At 29.9% G+C, this 17,241-nt stretch overlaps 1 protein-coding gene across 1 annotated transcript; it reads left to right on the forward strand.

Annotated features, from left to right (window-relative positions):
- Positions 1-5,962: 5,962 nt before the first annotated feature.
- On the forward strand, positions 5,963-15,029 carry LOC132753055 (uncharacterized). The gene is made up of 10 exons (XM_060743469.1): positions 5,963-6,223; positions 6,749-6,862; positions 7,172-7,219; positions 7,740-7,908; positions 9,590-9,641; positions 9,922-10,090; positions 10,383-10,545; positions 10,894-11,030; positions 12,179-12,304; positions 12,584-15,029. Exons 1-10 carry the CDS (start codon positions 6,124-6,126, stop codon positions 13,105-13,107), a joined length of 1,602 nt encoding a protein of 533 aa, XP_060599452.1. The 5' UTR covers positions 5,963-6,123; the 3' UTR covers positions 13,108-15,029.
- Positions 15,030-17,241: the final 2,212 nt, after the last annotated feature.

Genomic DNA, 17,241 nt, shown 5'->3' on the forward strand with positions numbered 1-17,241 from the left:
TTTAATACTGTACAATCACCTTTAGAATATGGTCCCTGTTTTTTTTAGATTTGTCTTATGACATCTTATATGGCGACCTGTCATCAACCTTTTGTAGAGGACCAGAATGTTATGCTACATGCCAAATAACTATGCACTTGACACGCTTGTAACTAATGATGCATAAAACAATAAATAATATTAATAATTCATAATATGAATATAGAGAGGGTCAGAATCCTAATAGAAAGGCCACAACTACAACATAAAAAAGGTAGTATGCTCGGTTTGAATGACCGATCTTCAATGAAACACATAAGTGCCATGATATGTATCGGGTCCTGAACGTGATTTAATTTGAAAATATGCTTCATTGTCAGGTTTTGTATAGATAAAAAAAATGTCAAACTATTCTGCTTGAGTCAAATCTATATAATAACTTAAGTAAAACAACACGTTATACAGGTTTGTTACATTGCCTTAAACCTCAGTGATAAAATTATCGAAAATACCATTGGATTGAACATTTAAGATATGCCTTATAGATGACATTTGTTCACCATGCTGCCCGTATGTATCATTTAAATATTACAGATAGAGTCAAGTACAATATAGCAAGACAATATTGCAGATTTGATAACAGACATTGTTATTTTATAACTTGTGTCTCTTTAAAAAATATGTTATTCAAGAATTACATAATGTACTCGTACTTCAGTCTATACGGTATTTGATTTATGAGATGTTGAAGAGGGCAAGAAACAATAAATTATATAATAGCTAGGATACATTCCTTTTGAAAAAAATCTTGAGTTAGCCTTTTAATAGCATGTGGAGCACTAGAATACTTAAACTGACATGGATATTAACAAAAAGATTAGAAAATCTTTCAATTCCACTCCACAACAGTCTTTTTTTCTCTTTTTTTCGTGATTGGTAACATATGCAACATGATTATTCTATAAGATTTTAATAAAATGCAAAACATATTTTAGTTTTCTTTCTTCTTTTGTAATGAAATTAATTACACCAACATCTAGGGAATACGGAATTTACATAACCTACTTATTATCTGCTTTATGTTATTTACCTTGGGGGCTCTTTTAACAGCAGGGTACTATATAAAAACACCACTTCAAAGCATGAAAGACTTTTGACACTTTAATCATCTTTAAATGTTTTCTGCTCATGTATTTCCCAGTTAAGAAATGAAAAGATGCTGCAAAATTTTAATTCAGAATGCCAATAATGTGGTGAAGTCTTTCTAGAATAGTTAACACTGATATGGATTTTGGACCAGTTATTAATAATAGGATTATAAAGTTTATGCCATTATGATTATTTTTTATATTTGCTTATACAAAAGTAATGGTCGTTTATCTATGTACCTATGTCCACTATGTATTTTAAAAAAACCACGGAATTTCAAATAAATATTGCATACTTATAATCTGCATTTTTATTATCTACCCTGAGGCCCTCTTATCAGCAGGAGACCGGTATAATGAAAACAGTCCCTCTCAGAAAAAAATCCAATACACAGCATGACTCTTCTAAAAAGTATTTTGTTTATGCATTATATTTTTAATATTGAAAACGTGAATAAAGTTATCTCATTTATTTATTTCATGAAAAAATAATTATTTATATTTTTAAAAGATATGCAAGCATTTTACGGTTCTATACTTAATTATCACTGTACATAGATTGTTTTAGAATCAATATATTAAAATATCCTTTTTTCAATATTGAACAGGAGGAATCGCCCTTAAGTCGTATAGAATAATGCTGAATAGCAAGAAATGTGGATAAATATTGATATGAAGTCTTTTTAAAAAAGGAACACTGATATGGATTTAAAACACTTTTTAACAATTTCCTCTTTAGAGACAATAATATCTAATATGCATTTATGCCATTATTATCATTTTTGATATTTGACTATACAAAAATAATGGTCTTTTATGTATGTCCAAAATGTGTTTTGAAAAACAAGGGTATTTCAAATGAATATTGTATATTACATTCTTATAATCTGCAATCTTTTTTTTTTACCCCGAGGCCTTCTTATCAGCAGGAGACCGGTATAACCCAATACACAACATGACTTGAGACTTTCTTCTTATACAAAAGTATTTCCTTTATACTAAAAAGGTAAATGTTGTTACAAACTAAATTTATTGTGCTAGACTTATCTAATATTGATTTTCAAATTTGTACACTGGAAATAATTAAAATACATGGTTATGTGTATAAAAATAGCTTTAAAAACACTGCATTTAATTATCCATTACAGGGATAGCATTTAAAAATGTAACCTTATTAATTCTATAAATTTGATTTTATTGGGGTATACTCAGTATATTTTTTATTCTTTTAAATACTTGCAAATAAAATATGATTGCAATAAATGAATAAAAAGAAAATAATTTTAAGTTTTAACATAATGTCACCTCAAATGTAAAAACTGCTGATTTAAAATTACTTAATTATTTACACGATTACGCCATATATCCCTAAAGGTTTTTTCTTATATCAGCTAAATAATGGATTCCCCCCTTTCTGGTCATATGGTCTAGTGCACTAAAAGTGCGCACGGTGTGCACTTCTAGTTCAGCTCCAGGGCACTGGAAGTGCACAAAGGTTGGAGTTTAGTGTGAACTCAACTGTATGTGCTTTTCATATAAAGAAACCTAGCTGTCTTGTCATACTTTTCATATGCAAGCGCGATGACATTTGACAGTTTTGTTTTGACAATGAAATACCGGAGCTGTCTTTGCAGTTCGTTATTTTTGCATGTCACACTGAGTCACAAATATTGAAAAAGAATGTGCAAACGTCGGCGCGTTCTCGCGTGATTTTATCTGTTATTGCATGTTTTCTTACTTATTTATGTACTCTTACGTGAGTAGCTTTATGTAAGAAAAAAATAGTATACATTTTATTAGACTCAACCACACATCTAATCAATATCTAAAGCGGTAGTAAATTACAAATTTTACATTCGCAGTATCGTTATCCTCCTTTTCATTCGTTTTAAGCTATACCTGTAAAAGTAAAGTAAAGTGTGGAGATAGTGTCATAGCCTTCTTGTTAATGTTTCTGCAACAAATAGGACACAAATATGCCAAAAATGAAATTATTTTTAGATAAAACCTTGGCCTAATGAGCTCGTTTTTTTTATTTCATATAAATGTGAACAAAATAGTTATACAAAGCAGGCAGTGCATATAGTTTAACTAGCATTAAAGGCACATTCTTTCACAGAAATCCATACTTTTTTATTTAAACATGTATTTGATAATGTTTAAATAATTGATTAAGAACATGTTAGATGTTGAACAACTGATGAAAGTAGCACAGAACATGAATATGTTGTGTTAACAAAGCAGTATTTTGACCTCCATATAAAATAATAATTTATTATGATTATATCAATTGCCAAAAGAAGGAAAGATAGTTCATTTTAGGTTAAATGATTTTAATTTGTTTGGGTCGTCAGGTTTTTTGACATGATGGGATTGAATATAATTTTTCCAGATAATTGTACCATTTGATGTAGGTTTAGACCACTAATCTTTGAGCACAATTTCAGATCATTCGCGTCCTTTGTTTTTTCAAAATTATTGAAAATGTAAAAAAAAATAAAAAATGTTTAAACGCTTTTCACTCAAATTGGGCCAAGAAAAATACGATTTCAAATTTATTTTAAAATATAATTCTTAACTATCTTTGCATATATTTCTGTTTCAAGTGCCCCAGCTCATTTATGTAAGAAATTCAAATGTTATGTTTTTAGGCTTTTAAACCTTAGTGGAGTCCCTTTAAAGCTAAGTATTTGAAAATATACATATCTGCAAAGCTTACTCAAAAATGAATCAATTTAAGTGAAAATTGATTAACCAACACTCAACCAATTCATCGATAGATTCTATTTTTTAACCTTACAGGCTTGAAGTATGTACTGCGGGAAATCCGTTGGTAACAGGGTTTAGCCTTATTACGTTGGGTTTTACCTATCGATCATGTACGTCTTACCATTTCCCGCAAAAAGATGAGAACACCGAAACCTTAGTTCTATGAATTGTATTGAATTTATGCCCGATAAATTCATACAGTTAGTTTTTTTCCCGATTCTCGACTGTATAATATACATGCGTTTTACTATATTGTTTTTCTTTAAAGCTTCTTATTTTTTAATTTTTCTTTTATTTGGCTTTATCGAAAATATGAATTTTATTAACAATGGATTATCAAATTATGATGCGTTGCCCTAGAATTGACTATTTTTTTTAAATACACAATGCGGGGTCATTCATTTGATTAAAGACTGATCCTTGCGTCTTTCTCTGAAATGATTATTTTCATGTTCTGTTCTGGTAAGAAAACACATTTGACCACATCTGACTTTCTATCATTAAACTGTTTGCTACTTCCGAATTTTGTTTTTGTACCGAAACACATGTTTTAATTTGTGTTTTTCAATCAATTCGAAACTATAATCAGTTTAATGAGATCACCACCACTACTACGGTACTATGGTCATGTTTTTTTACCCCAAATATCTAAATGTTTCTATTGGGATTAAAATGAGCGTAGTTAACTAAACAACTGATTGTATGTCAGTTGCATATGGCTAAAAGCATTGTACTACTTAATTGCTAGATAAATGTTTTTTTTTGTTTGTTCTTTTTTTGTTGTAAAGATCCCTGACCTGTCAAATTCTAATTATTAGATTAGTGGATACATAAAGACTTGCAACACAACATATTCCTAAACAAAAGAACACATGTTTAAATTTAATGTTATTTAAATAAAAGGTCATCTAGGATCTATCAATTGCCAGTTTTTTTAAAAGATACTATATATATACTTTTATGTTGACATTGATTGATAGATTATGTGAGATAAAATGACTACAAGTATTGTATTTTTTTTGTATTCTTGTGCTGAAACTTTGTAGTTAAAAAGTGTTTTTTTTTTTTTCGGCGACAGTGGTTCAGGAATATCATGTTTACAAACTATCTGTTTTCACCATCAGTGAATTCTTAGTTAAATGTATGAAAATATTTATTTACAGCTATATGATATAGCGGTTTTGTGTGCCTTTTCCGCGTACAGCTTGCTAGGGTGTACTAATAAGTTAGTTTTCATTAGTTATCTATAGGCATGATCTATGTCTCTGATGTAAGGGACAGTTTATCACTATTTGTCTTTTCAAAAAGGAATATTTAAGGACTATTAATGGTTTATAACAACAAAAGATCAATTATGATATTGAGATCTTACAATATTCAAAATGACGATGTTCGAATTAATGACCCGTCATGCAAAGTTGGTCGCTGCGTAGTAATTGGGAAATTTTCAAAAATAAAAATGTAACAGTATTTTGCCAAATAATTTAAACATTTTATTCAGTACTATACAATAATGTGTTTTGTTTTTAATTTCCCCGATACAGTAGTTAAAGTATAAGGGTTAAAATATCAGAACTATTTATGACTGATGCATGACCGATTTACCGCCGCAGTAAACGTAAGTAGTGATTTTAAAATTTAGAAGTTTAGTTTAAACATATTTTATTGTATATATATACATACATAAATTTTCACAATTATACATAAATACATTAATGTAAATATACAAAAGGGTTGGGCCAAAAGTTATAACAACATTATCGGGGTCCCTCCCCTGAAATACTGACTGCAATGTTATTTTAAAAATAGATGTGAAAAAGACATATGTAAAGTATGATTAATTAAGTTGAAATCTAAGAAAAAATACTTAGAAAAAAAATGTAAATAAATATATTTTCTGACATAAAATTTAGAAAACGTCAAAACCAAGCGTTTCTCTGAGAATTATAAACTTTACAAATAGCAAATATGATGGTTAAGAATAAAAAGTTTTAAGTTGTAAAGAATGGTAATAAGCGATGAGTCAGCTATAAAATATCAAGATACTACTTTTTGAAAGAAAAAAATCAAGGACTCCGACGATAACAAAAGGATAAAAAGCGGAACGGATAAGAAAGCTGCTTATTGTAGACTGAGGGCTTGGCTTTCAAATAGAGGACCATGGCTAAATGTTTTAGTTTGCTTTATCATAAACTTTTGCATTCAAACAATTGAATCATTCGTTGACATGGCAATACATGACCAAAGCTTGTTGAATGTATTAGCAATGAACGCAAAAGAAGCACAGTATGTCAATAACTATTTCAAGAGCATGATAGATTTTTTCGGTAAATTATTTCATACTTAATTAATATAAACTTATTTATATAGCTAAAAACTTTCCACTCAACTCTATAATGTTAATGTATTGTATTATTGTAGTGTAAACATTAGAATAAATCAAACCAAATAGCAGAGTATAAACCAGTTGCATGTATTTTGTTATGATTTTCATTTTCTAAGAACTGTTACTGTAATCCTACTTGTGGATTTCAGTTAAGTTTTGGGTTGTAAATATGTAGTTTTTACCTCTTTTGATGTTTGCAAATTTTACAACAAAGATTTAATCTTCATGCTTCGTCTGAAATGACATTAAGTAATGTAATTTCATTAGTAGTGCCTCAGTGGTTTAAAACATTTATTCTATCACCAAACGCTTATATTTTTGTGGTAAGTAATGCAATATTTAAGATTTCACTGACAAAGACTTACATCATTTAATATGTTTATCTTTTTATGTTTCGACGTTTCTTCGTCAGTATCATTTATTTGTTTTGGATATGATTTTTTTCCGAATGTAATTCAATTTTCAGCTCCAGTTGGAGTGTTTTTGATGACAAGATTTGGTCACAGGGTGAATGGTATTGCCGGTTCGCTTATTGTGTGTGTTTCATTTACAGGCATCACTTTCTTAGATAGTACACTACGTAAGTTATTTTTATAGACACAGTAACTTGTACTTGTAAATCCATATTCATAGCTGAAGATATTAAGAACATTTGCAAGAAATTTTGTTGTTTTTTTCATGAATTATACTATATTAATGTTTTCATAAATAATAATAATAATAAATTTTAACGTTTCACCACGAGCCTTATCTCACAAATATAATAAGTTAAAGTAGTGGTATCTCCATAATACATATAATACTTAAAAGAAAACAATATTGCATAACAATTTAGCATGTGTTAATTTAACAATTATACATCAATTTAACTCTGAATTTATTTTTAAAGAGTCGGATTTTGTCTGGTACTGGAAGATTTGTATCTGTGGACCAATAGGTAATTTTTTCAATCTAATATAATGGTAATTTATTACATAAAAATTGAGTATATTGTTATTCTTCTGATGTTAAATCACATGACAAGTAACGCTTCATTTATATCATCTAATTGACTCTATGTTTGATCAAATTAATGTGACAAGTATTGAGTGTTAACACATCTTAAACCTTCTTCACTGAGTATGATAACTAATATATGAAAAGATTAAAAACTTCTCTTATGTTTTGTTAGATTAACGAGTCGCAATGTATACATACGCAAGTGTTCAAAGTCCCGGATTCTCTCTTTTCCAAGCTGTAGGTCATATGTTCCAAAACTTTGTTTGAAGTCATTGCTTGGGTATGAACAAAGTGAAAATAAGATAATATTAAGATAAGCAATGAATATATAAAATTTGACGCAAAATGATACAAATATATAAAATCTTACTGTGAAACAAACAATACCATGTATATAACAGGTTTTTCAAATCGTATTTTGCCTGTTATTTTTAAATACAATTTTGTTTTTCCATAAGGGTTAGGAATAAGTCTTCTGAAAATCGGTGCATTGGTTCCTGTACTTGAGCTTTTTACCAAGCAAAGAATGGAAGCCCTCTTGTTGACGAAAGTTGGTTTTGTATTAGGCTCTTTTATTGACATTAGTGTAAAGTTTGCAGGAAATCTGGACTGGAAAATATTATACAGGTGAACATAACATTATCATTAAAACTTTTTTAAACGTTAAATACGTTATTTTTATATAAATCGTTTCATATAATTGTCAAATTAAAAGAATTAAGGTGGAAAATGAAATTTGCCGACGATAGAATACATAAACAACAAGAGCACAGCTAGGCGGAGCCTTATATGCCCGAAAGTGATTTTTTAGTAAAGATAAAGCATTTGTAAGACATAGAAATTAAATAAAGTATTCCCTCCTTCAAATAACAATCCTCCTATGAAGTTTAAATATTGTTGGCCAAATAGAACTTAAGTTATTCTCCAGACACTGTTTTCAGTTTTAAAGTAATAGTGACCTTGACATTTGACCTTGCGACCCCAAAATCAATGGGGGTCTTCTACCCAATATGGACAATTATACTATGATGTTAGAACACTGTGGACCAAATGAAACTTAAGTTATGTTCTGAAAACTGTTTTCAGTTTTAAGGTAATATTGACCTTGACCTTGTGACCCCAAAATCAATAAGAGTCTTCTACCGATATGGTCAATCATCCTATGAAATTTTAATATTGTGGGCCAAATGAAACTTAAGTTATGCTCCAGAAACTGTTTTCAATTTCTAAGTAACAGTGACCTTGACCTTTGACCTTGTGACCCTTAAATCAATAGGGGTCATTTACCCAATATGGACAATCATCCTATGAAGTTTGAACACTGTGGGCCAAATGGAACATAAGTTATGCTCCAGAAACTGTTTTCAGTTTTAAAGTAATAGTTACCTTGACCTTTGATCTTGTTACCCCAAAATCAATAGGTTTTTTTCTCTAATATGGACAATTATCCTATGAAGTTTGAACACTGTGGGCCAAATGGAACTTAAGTTATGCTCCGGAAACTGTTTTCAGTTTTAAGGTAACAGTGACCTTTACCTTTGACTTTGTGACCCCAAAATCAATAGGAGTCTTAGTTTGAATATTGTGGGCCAAATGGAACTTAATTCATGCTCCGGAAACCAAATTGCGAACTGACGGACGGACCCCAGTGGGTATAACATAAAACCTTCGATATCACAAATTGTTTTACAACAGAAACGCTTTAAGACATATTTTTATTAATTCAATAATGAAGGATATTATTGATTATTGAATATAACTATTTGTTGTTCTTGATTCTCATACTTCTATACTAAACATAATATACTTTTAGTATATTTACAATATAAATATGAAATCTAGTCGGAAATATTTGGTTATTTCCATTGTTTGAATTAAACAGTATTCTTTTTCATCCCCCCCCCCCCAAAAAAAAAAAAACCCCGGCGATTTCCGAAAACAAATTAATTGAGATTAAGAAAAGTTCCGAAATATTTTAATACGCTGATATTTCTTATAACCTGGTTCTTGTTCATAAAAGCCGATCTTTATATATTTAATTACCAATTTTAATGGATCATCTACAGGGTTTATAGGATTACGAAGTAAAAGCAAGATGTCAATGATGACTAAGACTGATTCGTAATAAGCTTTTAAATTAGCTATACAACTATAGTTTTTAGAACATGAATATGAATTTAAATAGAACTTTAAATATTTTTCATATTTTTATTTTAACAATAAAAAATGTAAATTCATTTTTGCCAAAAATCATGCATATTTTGTCTTCACAAACTTGCAAAATTCTGTATTTTTATTTTCTTTTTAGAATCAATGCCGGTTTATGTACATTACCTGTAGTTTTTATTTGCATAATGCAGGTTGGTATTCTTTTTTATTATGTCAACAATAATAATCAGTTTAAACTCTGCATTTTTTTTCTGGCTTAATAACGTAAAAAATGTGGGAAAAGATTACCTTTTCAAATAACTAAATGGATATCAGAGTCCTTGTGTCTAAAGCGTTAGGATTGTTTAGTCATATTTGTACAGTTCAATGATTTTTTTTTAAAAAAGGTTAATGTTCTTAGGTTAGCTTATGTAGATATCATCAAAACTTAGGTGAGAAAAAAAACTAATCATGAAAACGATTTATTTTCAGGATATATCTATTCAAGAAAGCATGGAAAAGGAAAATACCGAAGCTAAAGACAATTCTAAAACTGAAGACTGTAATGTACCATGCCTAAATATAGTTTTAGTTAAATTTCCAGTGTTAAAAAAGAAAAAGCTGTGGACAGTATTTGGAGTGTTTTCCACTTTTAGATTTGGTAAAATTTTTAGTTATTAATAATAATAAAACGCATTCAAATGATATAAATGGCAATGCTCAATAATACCGTATAGAATGTTAATAGATAACGGTACATTATATTCAAATATTTAAACAGAAACCCGTTTATGACATTGATTGTTTTGGCTGTATTTCTTTCATTTTATATTTTATATATTTCTTTAAAATTCTTAAAACTTGTCTATATTTTTCATTTTCATTATCTTTGAAGACGTTTTTTTCAATTATTCATTGTAAACAATTGATAAATGTTTTTTGTTTTTTTTAAGGAAATGCACTTCCAAGATTTTCTAAGTGGAAAATCCCGAAAAAAATTAAGGGACAAATACAATCTACCACAGATTCTTTCGTTGAAGATCTCACAGTAATAATAGGAATTTTAGCAGGAATAAAATTATCTTTTTGGTTTAAGAAATGCAGTTGTCTCGAAAGGTATAAAACAATGTTAAATATGTGCATTTTGTGCCATTATAATATGAATTTACTATGTTTGAAAATCCAATATATTTCTTGTACTGAAAACATGTATTATCTGAACAACACAGCCACATCTTCCTGTCGTGCTTTACCTTATTTTGTATTAACAAACATTTATCTTTTCAAAAACTGAATTCTTCATAATTATTACAATTATCCAATCAATACTAAGCAGCTTCAATCAAATGATATGTATTATTTAAACAAATATGTTTTTATTTAACATTTTGAAAGTCACACCCATGTTCTGATAGATAACAGTAGAAAATGTTATAACAGATAACTGTTTTTTCTTTGAATTAGTTATAGGAAAAGAGGTTTGGTTTTTGCCTTCACAATTGTTTCCTTTGCAAGTCCAATCCTCGGATTTTCATCTGCAGTAACCTTCGACAAAGTTGGCTATTTCATCTTTTTCAACTTGGTTCTTATTGCTTTAAAAGGTGAGTTTTTGTCTTTCACGTCGAAATATAATATACTTGTGTTTTTCACATGCTTCCAGTCGTGCTCCGCCGTTAACCTTTGCAAAGAGTTTGTTATAAAGATATAAAATAATTTTGAACATTATACATGTATCAACAGACTGTGCATCAAATTGAAAATAATAAAGCTGACAAATGTGTTCATTGTTCTCACAACTTCTTGACCTGTCACGGCTTAGACAATAAGTCGGAATGATATGAATGAAGGTGCCATGTCTGATTAATTGTTGATAATTATACATTATACAAAAATATTGATAAAGATTTATGGAATGAAATGCCATATCCATCAAGCCATATACAAAGTTCTCAAATATCTCTAAATTGCCATAGACTCCGACTATATTCAATAGCTATTTGTCTGCAAGGAAAACTGTGTTGGATATTTTCAATTCATTACTTCCATCAGGCCTCTTTAAAATCATTGAAGATGATGAAGAAGTTTTATATGTATATTTGTTTCATGTTAAAAAATGCTCAAGCTCTTTTTCAATATCTAAGAGCTCGACTGAGGTTCAAAAGCATAGAATATACAATTTGATTGCTTACATAGATACACTTGAGAACGGAAGGGTTTGCAGAAGATAATATAGAAATATATTTGCTTTTGTGTGATTTTCATATACAAGCATACATAATATATACAATTACATGTATGCATTAGTAAATTACTAATTACATAGCAAGATGGCTGCAAATATTGTTTTTCTGATTAATGGTTATCATTCATTAACTATTAAATTTACAAGTTGTTTCGAGATTCTATATTCCAATATGTAATACCAGAGATAACAAGATTTAAGATTTTAAAGTTTTATTGGCAAAAACATCTCACAATGTCCATCACCATGTTCGGCTGTTCAATAACCACACGAGATAACAAGTAATTAATGCATATATAATATCTGCAATCTCGGGAGAGACAGTGTCAGCATCTATTAGAGTATCCATAGAGTTCGAGATAAATGTATACTATAAAACATGAATTTAAGTGTCTTCCATAGACTGATCTATGTAGTACTCTTACTAATCTAATCTTTTTTATATTTAAGAAAATAGTCTTCTTATAGATTCTTATTTTATTTTATTGTCATTGTATGTTTTGCAAGTTTTGTCTGAAAACATAAGCCCTGAGTCAATGCCTGATGTGCTTGGACGTTCAAATATAAGGATCACAGAGGGACTTGTGCAAATGTTCAATGGATTAGGAGAAATATTAGCCGCAACTGTACAGCGTAAATATGATTTTCATATCAAGTTTTTGAAAACATTTTTTTTTCTAATTGGCAGCAAACAGAAATGATTATTATATAACACATGAATACCTAAATAGTCTTGACGAACCAAAATCTGAAGAGGACACAAATGCCTTACTAAGATTGTTGTGTTATGAAATTGTGATTTCAGATTTTGCACGTAAACTTTGCTCTTCAATTAAATCTTATTTCACTGGCGGAATAATAATAAAATACACAAATGTACTGTTTGTTCTTAAGTAATTCAATTTATTGCAGATTGGTTACCTACTGCAGACGAAGAACAAGACTGGAAATCCGGCTTTAAGATAGGTGGAGGTAGTCTCCTTGTAACTGGCCTAGCGTCACAAGCATACGTTATTTATGAAATTATTAAAGATCCACCTCCAGAGGAGAAAATCGCTGATGAACAAACGTCGAAGGCTACTTTAAAAAACAAATCCTCCCCAGCATCAAAAGCATATAACGGCAAAGTAAAATTAAATATTGAAATAAATCCGCTGAAGTCGCCCGCAACGGATGGGATTAATCCAAATGGGATCGTATCAAATCCTCCTAAGGGGGACATGCAAAAGACTCCTACTGGGAACATGCAAACACCTCCTATTTGGAGCATACCAAATACTCCTGAAAGCAATCCATCGCGATCCACTCCTTCAACTTCGTTGGGCCCACCTGACAAAGATTTTCCCATAGATTGTCCAAGATATGCTCCGTCTCTTCTGCCGCCATATAAGCCAATATTTCCGAAAAAGAACAGTGAACGGTCTCGGTTTCAATAACGCGCATTACATAGGGGATAACAAAACGCAAAAATTGTACAAATTTATATATATATATATATATATATATCATTTAATTTAGCAATTACAAAGTCTGTTATTGTTGTAAACTTATACCATCTATGATAAGAATTCAAATTATCAAATGGCAATAATGTAAGTCTCAATCGTGCTTTTTTTAATTACAACCTTAACCAGGTACAACTTTTGAACTTGTTTTTGTTTTTATCGGCATGTCTACGACACAATAACTATCTTTATCACAGTAAATATAAAGCACATAGATAATCCAATATTTAGACTTACTGAAAATTGCCAAGTGATTTGAGAATAATTTGTCTATCAAGTTATTGTGCGTAGTACATTAATTTCAATTTACTGATTTATCGGTTAAATTAACAAACATAAAGTCACGACTTTTCTTTGAGCCTCTGAAATTGAAATTGTCCATAATACATGGTTTGCTTTAAATTTACACTTTGCTCAACATAAACAGAACTTTTCCAAAATATATACACTTTTCTGACTTATCTTACATTAGAAGCGCAAGGAAACAAATGGCAATAAATATTAAAAAGCTTTGACGACACAGTAAGCCACAGAAACGAATAAAAGGAAGGGGAAGTATGTGTTCTTTAATTTTGTAATAATTGATTTAGAACATGCGAGATGCTTATCATATGAAGACAAAGCGGTGGATGAAAGATAATTTGTGATTAAGGTAGCAAAATAAATACATACTGATATTTTGACTTTTATACAAAATATTAAATCACTGTAGCTGTATTTAATCTAAGACTTTATATAATTAAAGCCCGTGATTTAATTGCTAAGACGAAAAAAAAGCAAAATATGGTTCATGTCAATATTCAGTCAGTGAGTAACTTTTTAGAAATTGGAACAGGTCACCAAAAATGAAAATAAGTTTATGAAAGACAATAGCGTTTTTGTGCGTTAATTGCCTTCAAATAGGATAAACACTTGCAATGCTTATTTCAACGCTGCACTTTGAATTCGTTTTGCTCAGATTTGCAATTTTATAGATTGATAGAAATCATGTTCACAAGATTGTCTAGGAATGTTTTATGTGTATTTTAGGCTAGTGTGTTACTTAGTAAGTTTGGGAAATATCAATTTTAAGTTTTATAGCTGGACTGTTTTCATTTTATAGGCGAAACACACAGTTTTATAACCATAACTTTCTTAAGTTCTTAAGTATAACTGATTCCCCCTTTGTCATTTTTACATTTTTTATCTATTTATTTATTTTCTTGAGGGATATGGGTAGTGGGGACAACTCTGAAGAAGACCTAAAGTATTAGATATATTAATTTAAACTTCAGACATTGGTACTTCTCATTCAGGAAAAAAATAATGTTATCATAAAATGCTTGCCCTATGTATTTCATTCATACTAGTACATGTAACAGCATTTTGCAATTACTTGTAATCTTCTTCATTTAAAAGAATTTAGTATAATTTTTAAATTGATCAAATATGATATATATATCACAAAATAAATCATAGTAAACATATTTTGCTTCTTTAAGTTTGGTAATCTGAGTGTTAACATGTTTGAATTCAGCATTATTATTACATTTGAATTCAGAAAAGTTGGTTTGTTCCTCGGAAGTTGAATTATTTCTCAGTAACAATTGATCTCGGGCCATCGAGCCTAACAATCATTTATTCAGAAATCATATGTGGGTTAAGTAGTCGGTCACTTTCAGAGAAATTGGTAAAAACTGGTTTGCCATCCCGGAAAGCTGGTAAGATTGATCGACCGCTTACATATGACAATGACATGTGTAAAAATCGGTGTGAAATTATTTTATATTAATAGTGCGAGGCACATAATACTCAAAAGTTTCAGTCAAATGATTTGTGTCATTCAAATCTCGATTCATCGAATTTCCCTGTGATTCTTTTGTTTTTGGCTTATTTTTTATTTTTATTTTTTGGGGGGAGGGGGGGTTACGTCACATCGACACAGTATAGGTCATATCGCGACGTTCCAGCTTTACTGGTGGAAGAAGACCTCAGGTGCCCTTCCGTGCATTATTTCAGGCACGAACCGGCACCTGAGTAGAACCACCGACGTTCCGTAAGCTAGTTGGATAGCTTCCTCACATGAAAGAATCCAAAGTCCCTGTCCGGATTCGAACCCACAGCGGTGAGGGGCAAGTGGTTTGAAGTCAACGACCTTAACCACTCGGCTACGGACGCCCCTTCTTTTTAGCTTAACCTTATGTCTGAATGACATTTATTACACGTGCAAATGTTAGATTTAAGGTACATTTAAGGTACAAGTCTATTTTTACTTATTTTATCTTACCTTTACTTAAACATTTTAGGTTAATGCTGTTTGATTTATCTTACTTTGTATGTTTTCCTTTCTGTGCTAACGTGATAACATAAGGGCTTTTTTCTTGCTGTTAACAAAAAGTTTATTTCGCTTAAGCTTCAAGTCTTTTCATAATATTTTATTATCACTTACATCGACATGAATACTTATTTACGATTTATAAAAATTGCTTCTTGAATATTTTAAATTCAAGTTTGGATTTTATAATGTTTCATTATTTAAAACAGCATAGCTTACATTGTTGCCTTATCAATATTTTTTCCATGCTTTAGTTCTTTATTAATCCACACGTTGACCTATCTACATAGTTGTGTAGCTTTCACATGTCCATGCTGAATACAGTATATAAGACAATAAACACGACTTACAATATAATTTTACATTTATCTTTTCTCTTGTTTTAATAAAGAGACTTGCAAAGAACTTTTTAAAAAACGTTGAATCGTAATTAGGTAAAAAGAGTGAGAAAGGATACACGGTAGATTTTTTTGTTTTTAAATTAACTAAATACTTCTATTATTTAGTTATTGATAATTGACCGAGAAAGCAGAAATATACAGTATATGCTTAGTAAGCACTGAGGAAACTCTAAATGAATTTTTTTAATAATAAAGGCGAAAGCTGACTTTGAAGTCAATTAGTGCTTAACATTAGCAGACAGATGCTCAAATTATTATTATTATGATGATTAAATTACCAAAATGATCATTTGAAATGTTATGCACCTCTCCACAGATATTTTATTCAGTAATGTTTTGTTTTAATACAATTTAATTTGCTTTATTTGTTAAACTATGTGTTTTGATAACTGTATATGTAATACTGAGCACGGAAGTGACCTTTAAAATCTTAAATTTAATTATTAAGTATGTATTTTTGTCGCAAGTTGAATTATTAATCTTGTAATTTTAAAAGGCTTTTAATTTCCGGTAACGATATAGCTGACCTTTTTTGTACTTGTGTTAATTTTCTATTTAAGAGATATGTTTCAATATTCATCTTGTTTTCTTTTTCATTGTGATAGGATCGATAAGATTAGTCTAGATCTAGATTCAAGAATATTCTCTTTTGTGTTACTATTGCATTTCAATAAACAGATTCCACATTAATGTTGTATATTTTGCTTTATTATATCTTTCCACAGCTCTTTATTTAAATTGTTTACTATTCTTTTATTCGTGTTTTTACAGAACTAGAATCTATTGGAATATCGATCACATAATCACCCATAGGAACTATCTTGCACGATTATATAGCTATTGACTATATATCTGTTTCAAGCTCCTTATTCAGTCATAAATTACTTTGAAATTGTATCGCTCACTTTATCAGAACATTATATTATTTTCGCGAGCATGTATACAGTAAAAACTTAAAGTGAAACATTCAAGCTAGAACTTACATATTTTGAAAGAAACATTGTCTAATAGATATCTAGCAATTTTGTTCAAATTAAATCTCTAGGGTCAAAATTGGTCCCAAGCATATGTTTATTTTAAGAACTTTAAGAAACCTTCTCCTTCGTATCTACAAGGACGAAAGCTTAGATATTTCTATTTAAACATAATGAATTGGTAATAATGCAAGAAAAAGTGTGCCTTATTTCAAATAAAGCACAGTAATGCAAGTTTGGCAGTTTCTTGTATTTCCGTAAACTTCATCAAAAATTTGGGTCACTTAGCAATCACAGTAGAGGGTTGTTAAACTGTAGTGGTTTATTGATGTGCGTCTGAACGGTTGGCTGAGAAAATGGTACTTTTTACGATCAT

This window comes from Ruditapes philippinarum, unplaced genomic scaffold (assembly GCF_026571515.1).
Source record: "Ruditapes philippinarum isolate M1 unplaced genomic scaffold, ASM2657151v2 ctg5054_1_1_1_1, whole genome shotgun sequence".
NCBI lineage: Eukaryota > Metazoa > Mollusca > Bivalvia > Venerida > Veneridae > Ruditapes > Ruditapes philippinarum.